The 20,484-nt window shown below is 39.5% G+C and overlaps 1 protein-coding gene across 2 annotated transcripts in view; it reads right to left on the minus strand.

The window, feature by feature from the left end:
* The window catches only part of LOC124165484 (peroxidase-like), a 49,716-nt gene that overhangs the window by 13,407 nt on the left and 15,825 nt on the right, over positions 1 to 20,484 (minus strand). Inside the window, exon 1 of one of the 2 annotated variants that reach the window (XM_046542927.1) lies at positions 10,323 to 10,885. The exons of the other annotated variant lie outside the window; for it this stretch is intronic. Coding sequence (XP_046398883.1) covers positions 10,323 to 10,557 — 235 coding nt within the window. The 5' untranslated portion in view covers positions 10,558 to 10,885. Of the gene's footprint in view, positions 1 to 10,322; positions 10,886 to 20,484 lie in introns of those variants that run through there. 2 annotated transcript variants of the gene reach the window in all.

Consider the following 20,484-nt stretch of genomic DNA (forward strand, 5'->3'; position numbering starts at 1 on the left):
GAGCTAGCAATGAGCTGAGCATCGATTGTCTTGAGCACAAATGGGTGGATATATTTATCCCATCAATGTTTTACGCACGGTGACATCATGGCAAAATTAGCAGTGCCGGAACGCACTCTCCTTAACTTTTTAGAAGTGAAATATTACTATGTGTGTTTTTTATTGAAAGTTGTTATTTACACGTTATTACAATTTTTTTGTTATGGTTGCGAATGTATGTATTAGAAATTTTGAAGTAACAACATTGATAAAAGTGTTATTTGATATTGTCTTTTGTTAACCAGTGTTGGAACGGCGCACAGTGGGGCCAAATCCATAAAAGGTGGCCATAATTAGAAAAATAAAAGTTCGGGGTTATGATTTCTTTTTACATGGTTGGGAAGACACTTATTTGAGCTGCTGAGAAATAAGTTCGTGAAGCAGGTAAGTATGCACCTCTTCGTAAAAATCACTTTCAAAGTGACATGTGCGCTGCTGGGATACATAGCCTCCCTCTCACTTCGAAATACCCTCATCTTCTAGACTCCTCCTCAGCTACCCAATTGGCTAAATTAAAAATTAAAAAAATAGAATCAACGTAGAAATGTGCATAGATAAAAAATGTTGCTTTACCATAGCATTGAAGCAATATTAAAATTATTATGAACATAAATATTAACCAATAAATTGCACAACTTTTATTCAAAAATTAAAATACGAACATCATTAAGTTATATAGCAGTGCTCTTATATAGTTATTTTATTGTAGCCACAACTCTCGGCTATCAAAACTAAAAAAATTAACCGCCCCAACCCGCCCCTTCGTGAATTAATGAAGAAATACGTAAGTAACCTCCAACCGTATGGACGCCGAAGCGCGCAGCTCGTTGACACGTTGCATGCAGGAGGGAGCACTTACTTTATAATCAGCGTAACAAAATGAGTTATTTTGCAATAAATTGCCGCAACAAAGACTGAAGACAAAGTATCTACAAAGTTGATGCTATAATATCTCGTCCAGTAAAGAATAATATCCCTAATGTAGTTTAACCACGTTGCATGCATGGATTCGAAATTTCGAATGCTGCTTGCAAGTGGCTTTCAGAATGTAAGTTAAAACCTGGCAGATCTGCTATACAAACGCTAAAAAATTGGTGGAGGAGCCTAAGAAGGAGAAGGACTTAAAAAGGAGCTTAGTTTAAACAGGCCGAAGTAGGTTTATGGTAGTAGTAATGACGACAACACAGCTCGAGAACTCTGAAATTTCCGCCAATATAACAGGCCTCAATTTGGAGCTTCTTCAGAGATTTAATACTGTTTTACAAGCTGTCTTCTGGCTATAGAATAAAAATATAGATATCTTCGAAGTGTATTCTATCCAAACAGCACGGCTATTGTTGAATTTTATCACTGGTTTTGCATGCCAACAATGTTTACCCTAAATACTGTTGCACGAAAGGAACGCCATACAAAATTCATTGTTACCAATCGGAAAAATGTCAGAGGAAGCGCAGGAAGCGTACAACAAATTGTTAAGGAAATTCAGGGAAAATTTTACCCGAAAGTGCTCGAGGAAAAAAACTGTAGTGGACTTCGTCGTGAGATTGATGTTACATTCCGACTCGATTAATGAAAGTCAGATTGTGATGCGGTCCAAGTCATCGACAGTTTTATGTTCCGGAGCCATGAATATTTTGTATGAATCCTACCTGATAGAATCAGGTTCTTCATCGGAATCGGCAGACGATTCTTTGGATGGAACGAAGTCTGATTGAAATTTGTGTTTACGTTTACAAGCCTATGTGCGCAGTTCTTTTCATATTCAACGTAGAAAACCTACTATATAATAATGCGTGATGTAAATGTGTTTGTTAACTTTTTATATATTCTTTAAAAGACATTTAAGTCAATAGTTTTCATTTAATATTTAAAATAATAATTGGGTTTATTCAATAATGCAGTTTTGTGCTCAGATAATTATTCATGGGACGAATTAGAGACGGATTATATTTAGTGTTTGCATTTTTTAAGTGAGTGGCCGCGGGCCTGTTCATATTTTACGCAGATTGACTGTTATACAATAATGTTTTATAATTTCTTTGCTACCTTATTATGTTCAAGGATGTATTTTTAAGCCATAAGTATGCATACATGCTTATAACGTGTACAAACATTAAGATACATGTAACAATATCCGAAATTAATTCGTTTAGAATGTTTGAAAATTAAAAATAGCCATAAAATGATGATATTCATTTAAAATAATTCATAAAATTATTAATCGATTGCCTTAAAGCTTTGAAATGTATTTCATATAATTTTCAAAATCAGTTTCATATTCGTAATATAATATAATTAAAAATATTCCCCCCTTTTTACTGGACACAAGGAACAATTACTGTCTTATTTTAGCAAAAATTCCAATTTTTTGGCAAAATATAAATTTTCTTTATATTTAAATATCATATTCGGAATTAGCGACCTCTAAAACTGTTATATTCCAAATTTCAAACAAATTACATGATATTTAATAATTATGACCAACTTTTAAGCATTTGGCCCCACTGTGCGGCGTTCCGGAGCGTTCTGGCACCATGGCACCGCTTTTTACGCAGATTCTAGAGCATTCGTTACACTCTTGATGTGCCTTTGCAAATAGGTGCGCAAATTGTACACATAACCTTCGAAAGGAATAGCGTAAAATACCTATAATCACGCACAGGGGCGGATCCCGGATTTCTTTCTGGGGGGGCACAACTAAGGCCCTATCAAGGATTTTTTCTGGGGCTGCACAAGGATACCTCGTAATAAAAAATGAATGCAATGATAATGGGACCGTATTAAAAATCTTACATATTTTTTAAGGGTCTGGGGGGGCACGTGCTCCCGTCCCCCCCTCCCCCCTAGATCCGCCTATGATCTCGCAGATGGATGAACATGATTGAAGCCCTATCCTAATTTGGAGAAATGTACGTGCAATTACCTCCCAACGTAGGTGCATGAATGGGGTAATCATGGCTTGAAAAAAAAATTAATACTGCTTTACCTAGCAGATTATAGGTAAGCTGTTACTTCACTCGTGGTCGCTGAGATGCGTTTCATTCCTGCTGCTTTACCTAGCATATTATAGATAAGCTGTTACTTCACCTAGCCGCGGTCGCTGAGATGTGTTTCATTCCAAGGTCACCTAGTTGGTTATTGATGATTTCCATTCCATACTCATTCTAGAAGCGTACAGACTTCTGCAGCCCGCATGCAGATTTAGATATTTTATGGAGAAGTGCGGGCTATCCTGTGTGCTCAGTCAAACAGATGGCGACCTTGAGCATATCCTGCAGATGGGGTTGTTTTCAAGACTGCGAATAGCTAACACCATGAGAAGTTACTCATCAGGGAATTTCTGTCTTTAAACCGTGAAAGGGCAAATCGAACAACTGTCACAGCCAATGCGCCAAAAATTCCGGTTTACCGCATTCAACATCGGCGTACATTCGAAAAATACTTCGAGATATCGCTAGAGAATTCTTATTCACAAAAGAATGGATAATTAAATCTAGATGGCATAATTTTCTGAACAATCTTCCATGATTATCACCTATATGAAATATTTTATGGGTATTGGAACGGAGGAGATTGGGTTGGTGTGGTGGATAGTATTGACTTTCCACCCTGAGAGTCCGGGCTCAAACGTCAGCGGTGGCAGAGATTTTCCGAAGATTACCCGATTCCTGCTTGAGCGCTTTGCGGAGGCACTCGGAAGTGCAGCACTCCGTCCATCGGATGGGACGTTAAGCCGTGATCCCCTTGTGCCCCGTTCACACTACGTCCTTTTTACGCCGGTTAGCCCCGACCATGGTTACAAAACGAGGTGTGAACGCAAGTTCCCGTTAACCGTGGTTGGGATTCTGACCACCGTTTTCCGACCATGGTTGGCGGTAGTTCATGCGTGTGTGAACGCAAGTTGGTTAAAAGCTGGTTAGAAAAAGAAGAAGGCGAAGCAGCAACGAAGTGGGATAGGAGGAAAGAAAACAGAAAATAAAGTTTCGAAGAGGAGACGGCCGTTATTGTTGAATTATATTCGTCAGAATTAATTCAAAGGAAAGTGCTATTGATTCATTCCGTAATGTGTTGTATAGTATGAGATTTTAAACCTGATTTAAGTTATGCGGTATACTTTATAGTTCGTAGTGAATTAGCTATTAGCTCGTATTGTATTGTTACGGACAGATTGAATAATCTATATTAATATTTTGCTAGAATTAAGTAAAATGTGCGAAACTACCATAATAAAAATCCGAAGGTCACAATGATTTTAATGTTTTGGTAAGAGTTCTTTGTCCCAGTTTGAAAAAGATCACTTATGTTCATCCTTGAACAAAAGTTCTCCCCATATCAATATAAAGTATCAGGCTAACGGCTAGTCAGATGTAACGATAGAAAATAAATTTAGAAACGTCGGGTGATACCACATATCGCAAAAATTACCACGATCTCTCTCTTATTTCATAAGTTAAATTTCAACAATCGTCACATTTGTGTAAGTTATTCGTCCACATTTGAAGAAGAGGTAAAAGAGCTTTAATTTACGGTATAGCATCAGATTGGATCATGTCCTTTGTCAAAGTCAGAAAACAATAATAGCTAAGAATGTAATGCAGCGAAAAGTGTATCTCCATCCCAAATCACAAGTCTCAAGATTATAGGTCCTCGATTTTCTTCACCTACATCAATGATTTGTCGACACATCCGAATCAAGGGCAAGTAGTAGTATGTGTTAGTTGATATCAACCTAATTATCAGTAATATTCGCTTTCATTCGTATTAAATAGAGCAGTAGAAGAATGCAAGCCACACCATGGATGAAATGATTAGTTGGACGAACACATTTGAATTACCTTCTACGTAGCAAGGAACAATGATTGTCGACGCTGGAATGCAATTTTTAATTCATCAGTAGCTCATAATATGCACATATGTTTAAATTCATCATCAATATCATTGCAATTAACATAAGAACTTTTCCCTTCACATTCTATATTTCCTTCCAACAAGTTATTCGCTCTTCTCAATTCATTTTTCACTTGGAATTACTCTACCACTCATCAGATGTCGCCAGGGTCTAACCATGGTTGAGTGTGAACGAGCGTTGGTTCTGACGTCATCTTACGCTGGTTAAGAAAGATGGTAATGTGAACAGGGCATTGGCGTCTCTCGTTGAGAAATGACGAATTTCGACGTCGGGATTCTGTCCTTTATTCTTTTTCTACAATTTCCTAGCTACGCAAATGACAAAAGTTGTCGGTCACCTCCTCCAAAATATCGGGGAGTAAGAGACGGTCATAAGGTTTAAACCTCCTCGAAATATTTTAGGGGCACAGTCTTAAGATAACCCCTCTTAAGTGAATCCTCACCCTTCAACAATACATTTCCCTCATAATGAACCATTTTTTGGATTGCAAGTATACTTGATTTGACTATTTCATCCTCTCAAGTCTATACATTGAAAGATTTGTCTTTGAATACCAAGAAGTCGAATATTATCGTGAGATAAATACGACATAAAAGGATTACATTATCTACGAGCTACATTTCACTTTTTAGAACCAAAATACATTATCCCTCACAAGCCGTCATAAATATAAGTAACTCTCTATTTTTAAACACCCTTAGATATCTTATCAGCACAAATGTGCTGAGTCTCCAATGTAATTTACCGTTGAAGCGTAAAATATATCCATTTGAAAAACCACTTGATCCCAGCAACGGATACAGAAAAGGGTGGTGGCGCAAAAGATATTTTGAGCTACCTTTACTTTCATCGTAATGAAAAATAATCAAGTTACATGCAAAAATTAAGATAGTTTTATTTAAGCTGACTATGCACATATTCAAGGCATTGCTACCTTATGATACAAAACAGTTACAATTGTGGTTCGATAATGTGGGCAGCCTCTCAAGGGGGGGGGGGGGGGCTGCGCTCCCCCCCACATGTATCCGCCACTGCTTGATCCTCATTTGGTAAAATATTTGAGAGCCTAAGATTTAGCAATTTATCAATACATCGTAATTTGTGTAAACCTTTAATTACGAATCCTTCTTCCAAACCGAAAATAAAAATTGATTCGATCATGGTAGACGTACAATTCAGTTTCCTAGGCTTTAGCGGAGAGAAATGACGGGATCAATGCATTGAGCTTCCTCAAGTTAATGTCACAAATAAAGCTAAAATACTTGATCGGCTTCCTTCAATGGATAACTTGAAATATTTGGAGATCTTATGCTGCTCTACGTTCTGTTTATAAACTCATCGATAAATATATGTGACTCGGCTATCCTAAAACCGCGGTTCAACGCCCGTTTCATTTAAATGAAAAAGAAAAAAATAATATGTTTCTCCTTACGGTATCCTCGCAACAGACTCTTTCTGACTTTGTTTCTTGGTCTCGTAAATAAAAGTGCTTGGTGTACCTATCTTTTAACCGTAAAGTGATAAGTAAACAAAAGAGCTCGATGCTTCGATCATTCGTCTCGGCCGATGATATTTGGATCATCGACCGTCGATGTGAGATCTCGATGCAAAACATAACGCCAGCGAAGGTCGCTGCGTAGTAAAGTGAAACTGCGACTTACCTGGGACTCTTTAGGGAAACGTGATAGCATTTTACTTTATGGTTGGCATGGTGTCCTTCGAACGCTTTCTTGGGCAGTAGATTATTATAATTTCCACGCTAAGGCCTCACATTCAAACAGTAAGAGTTGAATTCGGTCGGTCCATGAAAATATTTTCGATGCAGTCTCCGTCTTTGTTTTGATATGAAGTCAATGGAGTTTTGAGTACCGTATATATGTAGTGGATATTTACTCTGTGTGATTGGGCTTTACAGCCTACCAAGTTTCATTAATTTGAAATAGGCGAGATATGATCCCAGTAATCCTGCGAGCCACCTGTATTGGGCAGGGGGATAATAAGCGGTGCTGTCAAAAATTATGGAGATAAACGATAAAAAACACAATCAATCATTACAGCTATCTCAAAATAAAGTGAAATCGATAATTCTTTCGGTCAGCTAAATATATTTCGCTGCATGTCTATCGCCCAACCGTTGTGATCATGGTCAGGGAATTTTTAACAGAGTTGTGCAATTATATTTCTGCATTACAGATTATCTGCATTATATTTCTACCTATACAGGTATATCTGGTTAGCGCCGATCTATTTTGCAGTCTATCTACAGTATTCGCTTGGAGGTTTCTCCATCTATGAACTTCTTAAACGAACATACAGGTAAATAAGTCTACTTTTACCTTAAGCAACCATGAGTGTTACCTGTCAATATGACACATCTACTGAAACACGTATTCAGACATCAAATGACTCAAGTCCCACCAGAATATGATACGGGACGGGACTTCGCCTTCCTGGGGCAATGCGTGCACCTCCACAACATTAAGAATTCTCATGATTTCGCTGTAGCTTTCAGGGATGAGGTGCGAATATGTGGCGAGGAAAACAATAAAACCTGAACAAATACGGAGGATAGAACCCTCAGTTCAAGCTGCGTAGGTATCTTTCGTCGTGAAGAAAAGTACCGTTCTCCCATTGTGTTTGGGATGCCGACAACCGCCTTTCCTCATTCACCTTCATTGCTACCAGGCCAGTCAGTCCTTTCAATTCGAATGCAATTTTTGGGGGACCAAGCAGTACCGTCTTTCGGGACTTGACCGCCACGGGCAAGTGCATCCGAAAGGGAGGGGGAGGAGCGGGAAGAGTAAAAGCGTAGACGGCGGAGGGGAGGTGGAGTAGAATGAGAGGGGAGGGGAATATCACGCCGCGAGCACGTGGTCAGCAGCTGACTGCTTCGAAGGAGTGTGGGGCCGAAGCGAACAGCTGACTCCAGTGCATCCCCCCACTCCTGCTGTTCTTGCCTTTGAGTACGTCGTATACATCGCTAACAATAACAACTCCTGTCTAGTTCCCCGACGCCTTGAGTGTTGGGGTCTTGTAGTTGGAGTATTTGTGGTGTTTTTCCTACCTCGCCAGTGACATTGATGAAAGTTTATTCGGTAGTACGGCAAGCTCATTGAAAGTTGCTCATGTTTCGCCACTCACACCCGAATGATTCAGGTGTTTTGTGTCGTTCTATGGACGGCTGCTGTTTGGAATCGCGTCCCCATGACTTCTAAAGAATTGATCAGCATGTTGTAGTGCGTGTAACGTGTTTAAAGTAATGTATACCCATCCAGCTGTGCGCGGGATGAAGCTGCACTCAGGTGGTAAGCTTATATAACACTCCTATCTCGCGGAAAGATATGAGTGAGTCGTTTAGGTAATCTGATCATGAACCTCATTATGTTGCAACTGCATTATATAATACTAAACTATTCGCGTATTCGATACTGTCTCACTGATTGTTTCCTCTTCGTCGAATGAAATTCTGCGTTCATGCGTGAATTATCTTCGCATGACTCTTGTTGGCATTGAATTTATGACCACGATTTGAAGTCTCAGGGTATGGTCCGTTGACTTTTGTTGTCCCAGTGACCCAGTGATTTGGGGGTCGGCCGTGGCCCGAATAGGGGACGTGTCCTCCGTTGGTCTTTCGTATGAATCAGCTGTCACAAAACTATTTTCTTAAAAAATTATCATCTACCACTCTCCTCTCTTAATGATTATCAATCATTAAAGCCTCCTTATCAATTTGGACCATGAATGTGTAATTCCTTTCCGATAAAAAAAATGTTTTCGGAGTGTTCGTCTGTGTGACCTTATTTTTCCCAATAATATCGTATTTCAACAAGCCCTCAAATATTCTTTTAATTTGCTAGTTGCATACAAGAATGAAATAAAGAAGCGATGGACCGTACACAGTCAATTAATGTATTTGGGTAGACTAATAAAATCCGCCACCTTGCATTAGTCCCGTTAAATTATTCGAGATAGTTTGGTAAGCCTAGAGGTTTCAAAAAGGCATTTTCATAGTTGTGATTTGTAGGGAAATGAACCAGGCATGGGAAAATTTTTACATGCAAATGCATTCGTGTTTCTTAAGAACGGCTGATCGAGGAAAAATAGTCACACTGACGTGAGCGTATAAAGTTCAAGAGTAATGGATTAATCATGAGAAATTTCAACGAAAATGTCATTGTTAAGTTAAGCGGTTTGCTGAGGTCAAGATATATTCGACATTTAATCCTTGGAATTGAATTCAATGATTTTGCGAACAAATGATCCTTCAATTATCTCCACAGGAGTGTTTAATCATAGCAATTCACCCGTGTTGACGACATTTTCGCGGTATCTTTCAGTCGAAATTCGCGCGCGAGCAATTCGTTTTGAGTATGCGTCGCTGAATCTGCTTTCCCTGCTGCGTCGCGGGGTCGCGGTCAGCGGAATTTTCCGTCCACGCCCACCGCCGAAATTTCTCGACTTTATCGACCATAGCTGCGTCGATAGAGGCGGCGCATTAGCGCGACGATTTGAAAAGGGTTGAACCGGCTCACAATGCCTCGTGGGGGGATCATTGCGTGCTTTTGATTCTAACCGTCTAAAATTTTTGACGCTCGGAAGCGCACCTGGCCTCACAGCTGCTGGATGATTTCATTGTGCAACTAACCCAAAATAGCTCGCTTATTACCACACAAAGAAAGTAGACAATAATTGATGAATTAAAACGCAAATGCGTATTGATGTGTGTTCTAGTTTCATTATTTGTTTATAACTATAACATCGACTTATTTGAAGGAACTCATGTAATGAGATAAAGTCGAATGGAATAATCGCAATCTAAGCGGAAATACCATTATTACTGTTACAAGTTCGCTAAGCTTGAGCGATTAGGAATCCTTTTTATTGGTTGTAGGGAATGAGGAAAGTACGAAACTTTATAGATTTTTTTAATTTAATACTATTAAAGTAATAATAACTCTATTCGTTGTCAAAAAACGGAATGAGTTGAAATTTACAAAGTCAAGTCCTGTAAAGTAAGTGACACCTGCGAAATGATCATTTATTTGAACGCATCTACGTAATGAGAAAAAGTGAAGCATAGCAACCTCTACGGGATAACCGTTTTTATTAATTCAATTTATACCTTTGATTGAACCTGATTACTAGAACAGGCTACTCGGTTTTTAATCAAATCTTAAATGAAAGAAATAATGGCTCATTTTGTTGCGAAAACAGAGTGGGTTGACATTTGCAAGGTTAGATCGTGTCCAATAAGTGACACCTGTAAAATGACCGTTAACACGGTCTCATGTTAACAAGAGGGAAGCGAGGTGACAGGACTCAAATGTTTACTCTATCCGACTCCACACTTCGATTTTCCCTACAATGGACTCACCCCCCAGAAATTTAACGGCCCTCTCCAGCCTCCCCGGCTCCTGAACCGTGGCATCGACCCTCTGCTGCTTCTCCTTTGGCTTCTCAGTGACCGTCTCCTCTTCGAGGGGTGCCTTATCATCCGCTCCAGGACCCCCTCGCAGCCTCTGGTGCACCCACTGCGCCAGTTTCTTGGCTGACTCGGGCAGTCTCTCCCCGTCGCCCAACATTTCTTTTTTCAGCCGCGAGATCTGCATCGCACGAGGAAAACACCGCTACGACACACGGCCACCGCGTCTGTCTTCTTTTGTTTATGTCACTCCGGAGCGGAACTCGCCTCCAGTTCAGACTATTTAAACGTCCCTCGGCTAAAGACCGGTATTAGTTGACTTCTCAAAATCCTGACGTTTCCCCACCCTCTCGATCAGTGTTGACCAATAGTGGATGTTGTCAAAACACTGTCCGACTGGACGTGCCGTGAAAACTTTCGCCCTCTCGCAAACTATTCACGTCGGTAGTCTTTCCCGGTGCGCGCGTCTGGGGTGCTTCGCGAGCGACTGCCGGCTGTGGACTGAGCTTACGCGCGCCCGTCCTCCCTGTGTTTATGGCTGCGCGTTGAGGGCGCTGTGGTAGTCGCCAGGAGGAGGGGACAGCGGTGTGCTGTGTGTCTACACTGGGGGTAAAAGAAAGATGAGATTGACTGAAGGGAAGGTCGCCATCCACTAACCGTGATTGGCTTGTGCTAGCTTTAGTTGTAGAGTACCGCTAAGAGCGGAGGTAGCTCCTCTTCTCTATTGGGAATTCATCTTTCTTATCTTTGAAAGATGTTTTCTTCTTCTCTGATCAGTCTATTGTCTCAGCTAGTCGTAAACCGTTATTTTTGTGTATTTTGTGTAGGTATCAATCGAGACGTGGGATGAGAGACTTTAGCCGTGAACTTGATGACATACACAGATATTTGTGATGAAGTCCTAAAGGAGCTAGAAAACTTGACTAGCACTAATGTGAGGACTGTAAGAGATTGGGATGAATCGGGCGAGGTATTGATTGATTGGTAACTAGGAATAGACGTGAATTACAGAATATCTCTTGTCTCGGTGAACATAGAATACTTTATGCACTCTATCAAGTAAGTGATTGTGGAATTATATTTTATGTCCATATCCAACGAGTAACAATGGAATAGACGATGCCCAAAAGATGGGAATAATTGAAATTCATTATAAGGCTTAAAGGAATACCTTTTTTCCAGGAACTCAAAAAAACATAATGAGAAATAAACTGCAATTTAATCTCTGCCAGAAAATACAACTCTATGATAAATATTTTCAGTTTCGGCTTGTGTTAAGCATCCTCCGCTATCGCCATAAGAAGCGGTGGTAGAATTTGATAGAAAATGGGGTCAGATTTAATAGTTATTGGCACGTTTTTATTAAATGCATTAAGAATCCAGATTTGACTTCGTCATATTTATGTGTATACCATTCGGTGATGCTATCTCTGCGCATCTTCGGAAGTCAGCAATTACTCGAGGGGTTAGAAAGTATTTGCAATCTCACCGTTCTCTCCCAGGGTCAATCCTCTATTGCAGCATTTGTTCTGCACGTCGAATTCATTGGAGCTCTTAATGGAAAATCACGATAGCCCGAGAAGCAGCATTTTGTTTTCTTTTTTCCTTGTCTCGCCTGGGTCAACTGTTTCCCTCATTGTTCCTCGATGGCAGTGGCAATCTTAGGATTAAATTAAGCAAGCTCCAAAACCATTTCTTCGTTGTCTTTCTCGATGATTCATCAGATGCGTCCTTTATAACGTGGCGTTTTTCTCCCTCGATGATGGAAAGCAAAGAGTTTGGCAACATTCCTATTGCTAAACTAAAGCGCTCCTTAGTACTTATCCATTTGAGTTGGTTTTCGCACTGCTCCCGTTGGCTGCTTCGAATTCAAAAGGAAAAGTCGTTGTTCGTTTGTTTTCATTCTGATTGCGTGTCGGTCGTTGACCAGGATCGATACTGTCTACCAAATTTTTTCGAGTTCAAGGTTGTTGCGCTATGGGAATCAAAATATTATGATTCAGGTTTTTGGGTTACTTGTCTAAATAAACTTGCAGGTAAAACTGTAGAAATATTTTAAGCCTTAATATATGAATGGATAATTGCCTCGTGAGACGAGGCAGGTGTAAGTAGACCACTCCTATAATTTTCAGTTCCTCATTTCGCTTGGTGTTTCTATCTTAGACAATTTTGATATTTACTTTTTAGATAATGTTTCGTAGTGTTGTGTAAGGGAAGAATCTTCGATTTGGGCGTTGGTTAGAGGACGAATAAGAGAAATACTTGTAGAGAGGTCGCTTCACTATACATCTCACGGCCGTAATTTGTCTTTTTTACGTCTAATTACTCCTTTAAAACTAACGTTATCTCTAACACCTGCCTTTACCTCAAGTTAAAAAATGTTAAATCTGAGAAGGGAAAGCTTTCAAATTTGCGAAAGAGGCAAATGTTTACAAGCATCTGCTTTATTTTCCTTTAAAATTTTTGGACAATAGATTAAGTTTCAAACAATGAATGCGTCGCAAAATAGGCCGAATATGAGTGATGCGTCACCTTAAGTTTCTCTTGTTAACGTTTTTTTTTTTCAATTTTGCAGTGGATAAACGACCCTGTGAGAACGTCTAACGGTTTTGATCCCGAGTCCTTAATGATTTTTATGGTCGTACAGCTCTATCGTCGGTTGTCTGCTAGTCATCCTTGGTATGTTTACTTCTGTCAGCTCCCACTTCATCCCAGCCCTCTCTGTACCTGCGCGCGGTTATTGATTGCTCTTCCGAGGGCATCATGAAGGCGTGCTCACGTGCCCAGCTGTGACGCCGTCTACGAGTGTGCGATTGCCTTGATCTTTCAAATCTTTTGCCATGATTACATCCGCGTAAAATATCGAGTTAATTGATGGAAAGCACAAGGAGAGATGATGTGGATTCAGAATATGGTGCTAAGTAATATACATTTTAATTTACGACAGGTTGTAATTATTAGGCGAGATTGACCAGGACAAAATATACTCTGTTGGCATTCATAGACCATGATCTGATGCGAGCAAAATCCGCCAAAAGGCCATTTTTATAGCATTCTATTCGACGGGCGTAGATTTGAACATTCTTAACAGTTTTCCAACAAATTATAACCAAAGTTGGTGTTGGGATACATATATTAGGACCATATTATTATACGCTTGGTCGTTGGGTAGAATCTGGAGATTAATACAGTCCATCGCTGTCATATTAAGGATCTCCATGACCAATCAAAGCGTTTATCTGTGAAGAAAAAGTGTCAGATGGATGAAAAATGAGGAAAAATCCAGCAACGAAAGCAAATTTAACTATTTTCTCTCCAATGCAAGGGATATTCGAAGATATGTTAGGCCAGGTAGTTTGTCCACGTGACAGGCTTACGATGAAGAAGTTCGAATAAATTGTACAAAGTAAAAACTATTCGAATGTTTTTACTATTCTGCGTTCCTGCAACCATTCATTGCAAAGTACCTCGTAGGTGTAGATTCATCATGGTAATGATATTTTTATCAATGGATCTTTCTCTCGAAATAGGCGCGCAGCTAGGAATTAAGGCTTTTTAGGAGCAATTAATACTGGGGGTATAGGATACGGGAGATGCGGGTGCCTTCCCCCGGAAAATTTTTAAGATAAATAGTTCACAATGGTGAATGTTACGGCTTTCTGAGGGATATTTCATTAATCCTTACAATTTTCTATAAGTAATATTTATCCAATTAAGTAAAATGGATTAAATTTTAAATTTCTCTGAGTTCTGGGGGGTGTTTATCCCCCAAACCCTCCCACTCGCTGCGCCACTGTCTTGAAGTACATATTGATGTGCTCTAGAGTTCAAAGTCAATTAATTTTTAGCTTCATGCGCTTTGAAGAAGTAGGAATGAGAACTTTTTTTTGGCGTATTTGGTGCCTTCTTTGCCTCCCCTCGTATTGATGTTTATGCATTCTATAATCGCAGGGCACAACGGAATGGGTGATGTTTTCATTGCCCGCTCATGAAGCGGAGGTTTCCTCCTCCTGTGATATATTATATTCCCTTCCCCCATCCCGGCTTTGTTGCCCACATCGAATCACCTGGAGCACGAGAATGCATTCTAAACTCGACATCCGACACGGTGCGTACGCCTCTTGAAGCTACAAACGTTGTTACCTTGAGAATGAAATGACGATTGTTTCCTATTGGGTGTAGCGTTAGGTAGTCTAGACTGACGCTTCCGACTTCTTCTTTTCAAATCCTACGGGAAGAAGGGTTAATTGTAGTCGTAGTTCAAGGGGAGACCCTGAGCATTCTCTTCCCAGTCCATTCAAATGAAAAGGCAGATTTATCACCGTATTGTGCACCGAACCTCTTTTACTTGTAGCTCTCCCGGTCCACCCATCATCAATAAACCTTTTTGTTGAATTTGTAATTACGTTTTGAGCGAGTGTTCAGAGTTATTTGAGCAAATATTACAAAAAAATGTGGATATTTGAAGTCATTTATGCTTGCTTTTATATCATGAGTTGTTCCCCAGAAACTAGCCATTATTAAGACGAAACAAAGTAATTTTCGTATTAAAAATTTGACACTTATCTTACTTAGGTTGGAGATAAGAGCCTTGTTCACAGTATTTGCACATTAATTTATGTACTGAAATTTAGTTGTGAATAGATATTTGCAAGGGTAAAAAAGTTATTACTGTATAATGACGCTTCAGGAATCATTACTGAATTAAAATAAGACCCTCATCTATGAATTTACTTTACGTTTAGGAAGCCCTTGATGTTGTTCTCGGAAAACTGGTATATTATAACAAACCATATGAGATTGATATAATTTCAGCGGGAAACCATACAAGCATGAAGGGACCCAAAAATAATGCATTAGCAGCGACTTTTGAGGAATGCTTTAGCCTCGACAAGTACTCCTACTTGAAGCATGTGTCAGATAGAGGAGTGTTGCGTAGGCTGTGAGCATCGGTAGATGCGAATTTACGCAACAGGGAAGTGAAGTGCGTCTCTTTCTGAGCGGGCGGTGATCCGCAGTCAAGCGCGTCCATGCGGGATATCGTGCGTCTTTTCTTTGTTTCGCTGCCCGTGGAACGCTTCCGTGTAGAGTGGGTGGGGTGACATTCCTGATGAGATTAAATAACGCGGGTGAGCAGGTGAATGGTAGACCTTACTACGCACCTCACGTTATGCCGTGAATTCTGAGGGCCGTCGCGTGCGTCAGTGGTAGTAGGTACTCAACTGCGTGCATCAAAGAATAAAATTGAAGGAATCAACTTTGTATGGAAAAATATTTATTAACGGAAAAGCTAACAATAGATCTCTTGCGCTTCCGCAATTATTCCGCTAAAAAGTGAGAAGTCGGATGTACCGTTATAACGCACAGATTTCCATAAGTCAGCCGTTCTCATTGGTGGTTATCTAAGCGCGAGTTTGACTTTGGTTCTATGCAAAGCCTGAGGAAAGGTTTCAACTGATGGTGTACCTAATGAACTAGAGGTTATGAAGAGCTGACTCCAGATTAAGTAGTCCTAAGGCTTGAACAGAGTATCCTCCTCCTACCATTCCCCTTAATTTTCTAACTAAATTTTCCATACAGCGGAAGCGCTCTTGAATTTGGACTGTCTCGTCATGTTAGGCAGTGATGTTCCTACGTTGGAATGAAATTATAACGTCATAAGCATATGGTATCGATGGAAAATTTTTTAATCTCATCATACTTAGCGTCCTTGGGGATCATAAAATACTTTTAGTTCCTGGTAGTTAAGTGGGTAAAGCACTGGCGTCATTAGTAGGGTCGTCGCTCGAACCCCACCCTTTTTAGGACCTTTTCTCTCGGTCCGAGGGCTATTCCTGGTTGTCTGAAGACGGCAGTCACAGCATGAGGCCCCCCAGTGGATGTGACCAGTCGTTTTATAATTTTGAGCAGAATCCTTACGAGGAACCCTGGCTTAGATAGTCCTTACTTAGCTACCATCAACCACAGTTTTTTTTATATTGAGTATTTTCCCTTCATTTTTTTCGCTGTAGAAATACTTTTTCATCGCATAAATGTAACCGGTAATCATACGTTTAAGTGGCTATCACAGTATTCACGATATCTCTAACTTACAAGCATTTGCAATGTCATTGCCGCTCATTGCCTTTTATGTTAACGAAGTATTTACCTATTCTGTAGTTTGCCGTAACACTAACTATTTTAATAAAAATTCAATTTTTAGCCGATATATTGTAATGCAGCTTTGGGTATTGATAAAAAACGTCATTTGCGGTAAGAATCTCCTAGATTTTTGCTCATCGAATCATCGTTTTGTTAAATGTTCATGTGATGAGTTATTATGTCTTGTGGGCTAAGGGAGTAACGTTTCCTCGTTTTTTCTTCCTTCCCATTCCATGCCATACGCTTTTTCATAGGAATGTCGATAAATTACTTATCATGCATAAATGATATTGGATCTAAGTATGTATTTTGAGTTTGAAGTAGATAATGTACCATAGTCCAGCTTGGGGAAATGCAGTGCTTTACATTTAGTTGCGTCTTATTGTGAAACTTATCAGAAATTGCTCTCTTTACCAAATAGCATTTCAAGGCCGTACCCAGGATCAAAATAGGGGGTGGAGTCAAGCCATGGTTTTTCAAGTTGTAACATTTTAGCATGGAGAAGGTGAACCAAACCAACACTTTAAGAAAACTCTAACTGAGTTTTATTAGTTTTTCAAAAGTATTTGATAGAAGAAAATTATTTTATTTACATGTCTTTTACTTACATCATTTTTCGAGAGTCTAAAGAAAATTTGTTGAAAACTTTCTTTTCAATCCAGTGCTGATTTTCCTTAAAGACTTCTGCGATTTTTGCTCCTGAGGATGCGGGGTGGGCTGGGCTGCTCTCTCCTGCCCCCCGCTGGGTACGCATATGTGGCAAACATAACTTTTATTTACCTCATAAGCGACTGATCAGCTAAAAGTTCCGCTCATTCCGTAAAAGTTCGGCTAAAACCGCTCAGTTTGTAAGCAAAAAATCGGTCTTTTTTAATCAATGTGATTATCAAATTTTAGTTTTAAGGTTTTCGCAGCGATTAGATGCACTATTATAATTCATTTTCGGGAATACGTCTGCGTGCTATTAATATTTAACTCAACGTTTCGTTCCACTTACTGGGAACGTCGTCAGGAGAACGACGACGACGACGACGTTCCCAGTAAGTGGAACGAAACGTTGAGTTAAATATTAATAGCACGCAGACGTATTCCCGAAAATGAATTATAATAATGTGATTATCACTCTGAGTTTTTCTCGTCGTTTACTTATATTATAGATACATTAAATATAGAACGGTAGGTGAAAGCGTTTTGTGAAAATTATAACTGAAGGTGGTTTCCGACCCTCGATGAGAGCCTGCTTCGTCTTTTCTTTCTTGGAAAGAAGGCTTTAACGATGGGAAACCTCCCAAAAATCATTGTTTCCCCATTTCTAATTAACTGCCGGTGTGGCATGTAGAGGATCCCACGGAGTGGCCTTGGAAGTGCTATTCCAACCGTCCCTAGCTGAGAATCGAAACACTGGAAAAAAACAGGCCCTGGTCTTGGTCCATTGGTGCCCCTCACGAGAGGCGGTGAGGTCATCGCTATTCGCTGGCTACGTGCGCTTTGAGGAGTAGACCATCATCTCGACGATATTGGCGAGACGTGTCCATTAGCTACGTGTTAGCTTTCGGCGTGTGAACCTTTTTAAAGCTTAGCATAGACGCTAAGAAATATTTTTGAGGTTTCATTGGTAGAGCGAAAAAAATATTTCCTTTTCAAGATTAGCTCACATTCCATAGCAGTTAGGCAAATTTGAGTCGTCAAAATATTCCTGCCACATTTTTTTTACATTTTTAATCATCTCATTTGGTTAGCTAATTCAGCTCATCCAATCCAGCTGAGGCTTGCCGTCCTCGGTGTTGTCAGGGTAAAGTCCTCGCCTTCTAACCTTCGAAGGTTGCGGGTTTGTGTCTCGCCAGGGTACACCTATATCTACAATATACCCTGCGAGCCACCTCTAAGAGGTTTGGCAGGGGGAGTAGAGGAGGTAGGTTGCCCCTATCCAGGGCATGGATTTTCGTGTGCGTTTGATTTTTAAATGTTACGAAAACCCCGATTTCAAGAACAAATATCGCCGCTTTCGGTAGAATGGCAATAAAAAAATTAAGATTGGCATCTGTGAATCAAACGAAGTTCTCAAGGTAGTTTTTAATTATAATACTCTCGATCACTCAATGTATGAGGAACTTATATGTGGATCATGAAGGAAATGAAAGTGACGGTGTAATGCGCTTAGTGTTCATGAATTTATTACTACCTTGTATTATATTATATTGTATTGTATCTAATTTTGTGCATGTTTACAAGAGGTCCATTAAAAAAACATTAAATGTGCAATAGCCCTTATGTGGACAAGGCCAGGGTGCTGAAATTAAGTACCTCACTTGGCTGTGCTCTCAATATATTTTCTCCCTTTTGAATGCCTACGCCATCAAAACATTATATCCTTCTTACTTAAATTAGCAGTTCTAATACTAATTTATGCTTGGAATTTATATTTTGTTTTTTCCTCTTTCTTATTGATGTCATGTGGATAAAACATCGTGAGTTCCATCTAAGAGTGATGCAAGGATTAAAATATTCTTTAATTCTGCATAATTTATATCCAGTGATAATGGTAATATTTTTTAATAGTTAACAGAAGTTATTTTTCCCCTTTTCCGAGGCGAGAGTACAGCTTCTGATGACGTTTGGAAATTCCTCCATGTTTTCAGTGAGCGGTCGATTATCTATTTTCTTGCGTAAAGAAGCCATTCTGAACTCCGATCCGATGTCTCTATTGCGCCACAAACGAGAGATCAATTTTCTGGATGGTCTTTAGGGGACGTATGAGGCATCTTATAAGGTTTCGCTAAGCCTGATTTCTCCCTTCCCACTTATGTGCTGCGCCCAGTCCATTACCTTTGTGCGGCCAGAGTGCTTGAGAGGAAGTGAAGCACCTAAAACGCTATTTCGTCGTCAGACAAAACGTTTTTTGAGGGAGTGCAAAATGGATGGATCGAGAATTATTAAGCTCCATAACAATAGGTGACGGTTATAATATAGCCATTTTTTATTTGATGAAATAACTTTCTGTCTCTTAATCCAAAAGGGTATTTGCTGGGCTAGAGCATATTCCGAAAATTATTCTACTCAGTGAATCAGTTTTTATGCGGATTAGTGTCCGTAAGAAACATTAAAATAATATCCATATGGAATATGTAAATGTATCCATATGGAAATCTGTATGGAATTCATTTATATTCTCTCGAATGCATTAATTAGTGTAAACTTTCATCTTTAAGTGCTTATTGAGGATGAAATACGTTAATAACTCTGTATGACGAAGTGATGAGAAATTTGATGAATAAATATTTTTTTGCGTCACATTATTACCGGGAAATATTAATTACTCTTATGGGGTTGTGCAGAAATAACTTCTTGTTAATTTAGTGACTTAGTTTGGACGAAGTTTTGGTGCTATAGCCCCCAACCCAGAGCTAAAGTGGGTTTTCGATTGAGCCATTATTAAATTATGGTTTTATCGAGGAGAAGATATAAGTTCTCATTAAAAATTATTTTGAAAACAACTTTATACATATTTTTACATTTACATTCACACCATGTTTTCAATACAGTTTTTTACGTATGCTCCACCAGAATTAAAGTGATCATTACAGAATATCCTTTTCAAAGGCCTACCTTCCCTCGGGCTGTTTTTCGGATGAGGTAGTTTCCCGATAAATATATTCTTTTTGGTACTACAGTAATTAATCGTACTCATAAGAAGCTATATATTCCAGTTTTTGTGTAAATATTACTCTTTGAAATGCTTTAAAATTAAAAGTGGTTCCAAGTTCTCCCCTGAAGAGGTCTTATAAGAGTTTCTCTGTCTTTCAGGCTCAAAAATTTGCCGTGAAAAATATTGGACAAACACGCTCATGTACTGATAACCTTTTTGTCGTGAAAAAAGCCAAATGGGGACAATGAATTGCGCTTTCTGATGACGGAGGCATTAAAACATGTTTGAACTCTTCCTGCTCAATATTTAGGTCATTTTTTCAATCGC

This window comes from Ischnura elegans, chromosome 1 (assembly GCF_921293095.1).
Source record: "Ischnura elegans chromosome 1, ioIscEleg1.1, whole genome shotgun sequence".
In the NCBI taxonomy this organism is placed as follows: Eukaryota; Metazoa; Arthropoda; class Insecta; order Odonata; family Coenagrionidae; genus Ischnura; species Ischnura elegans.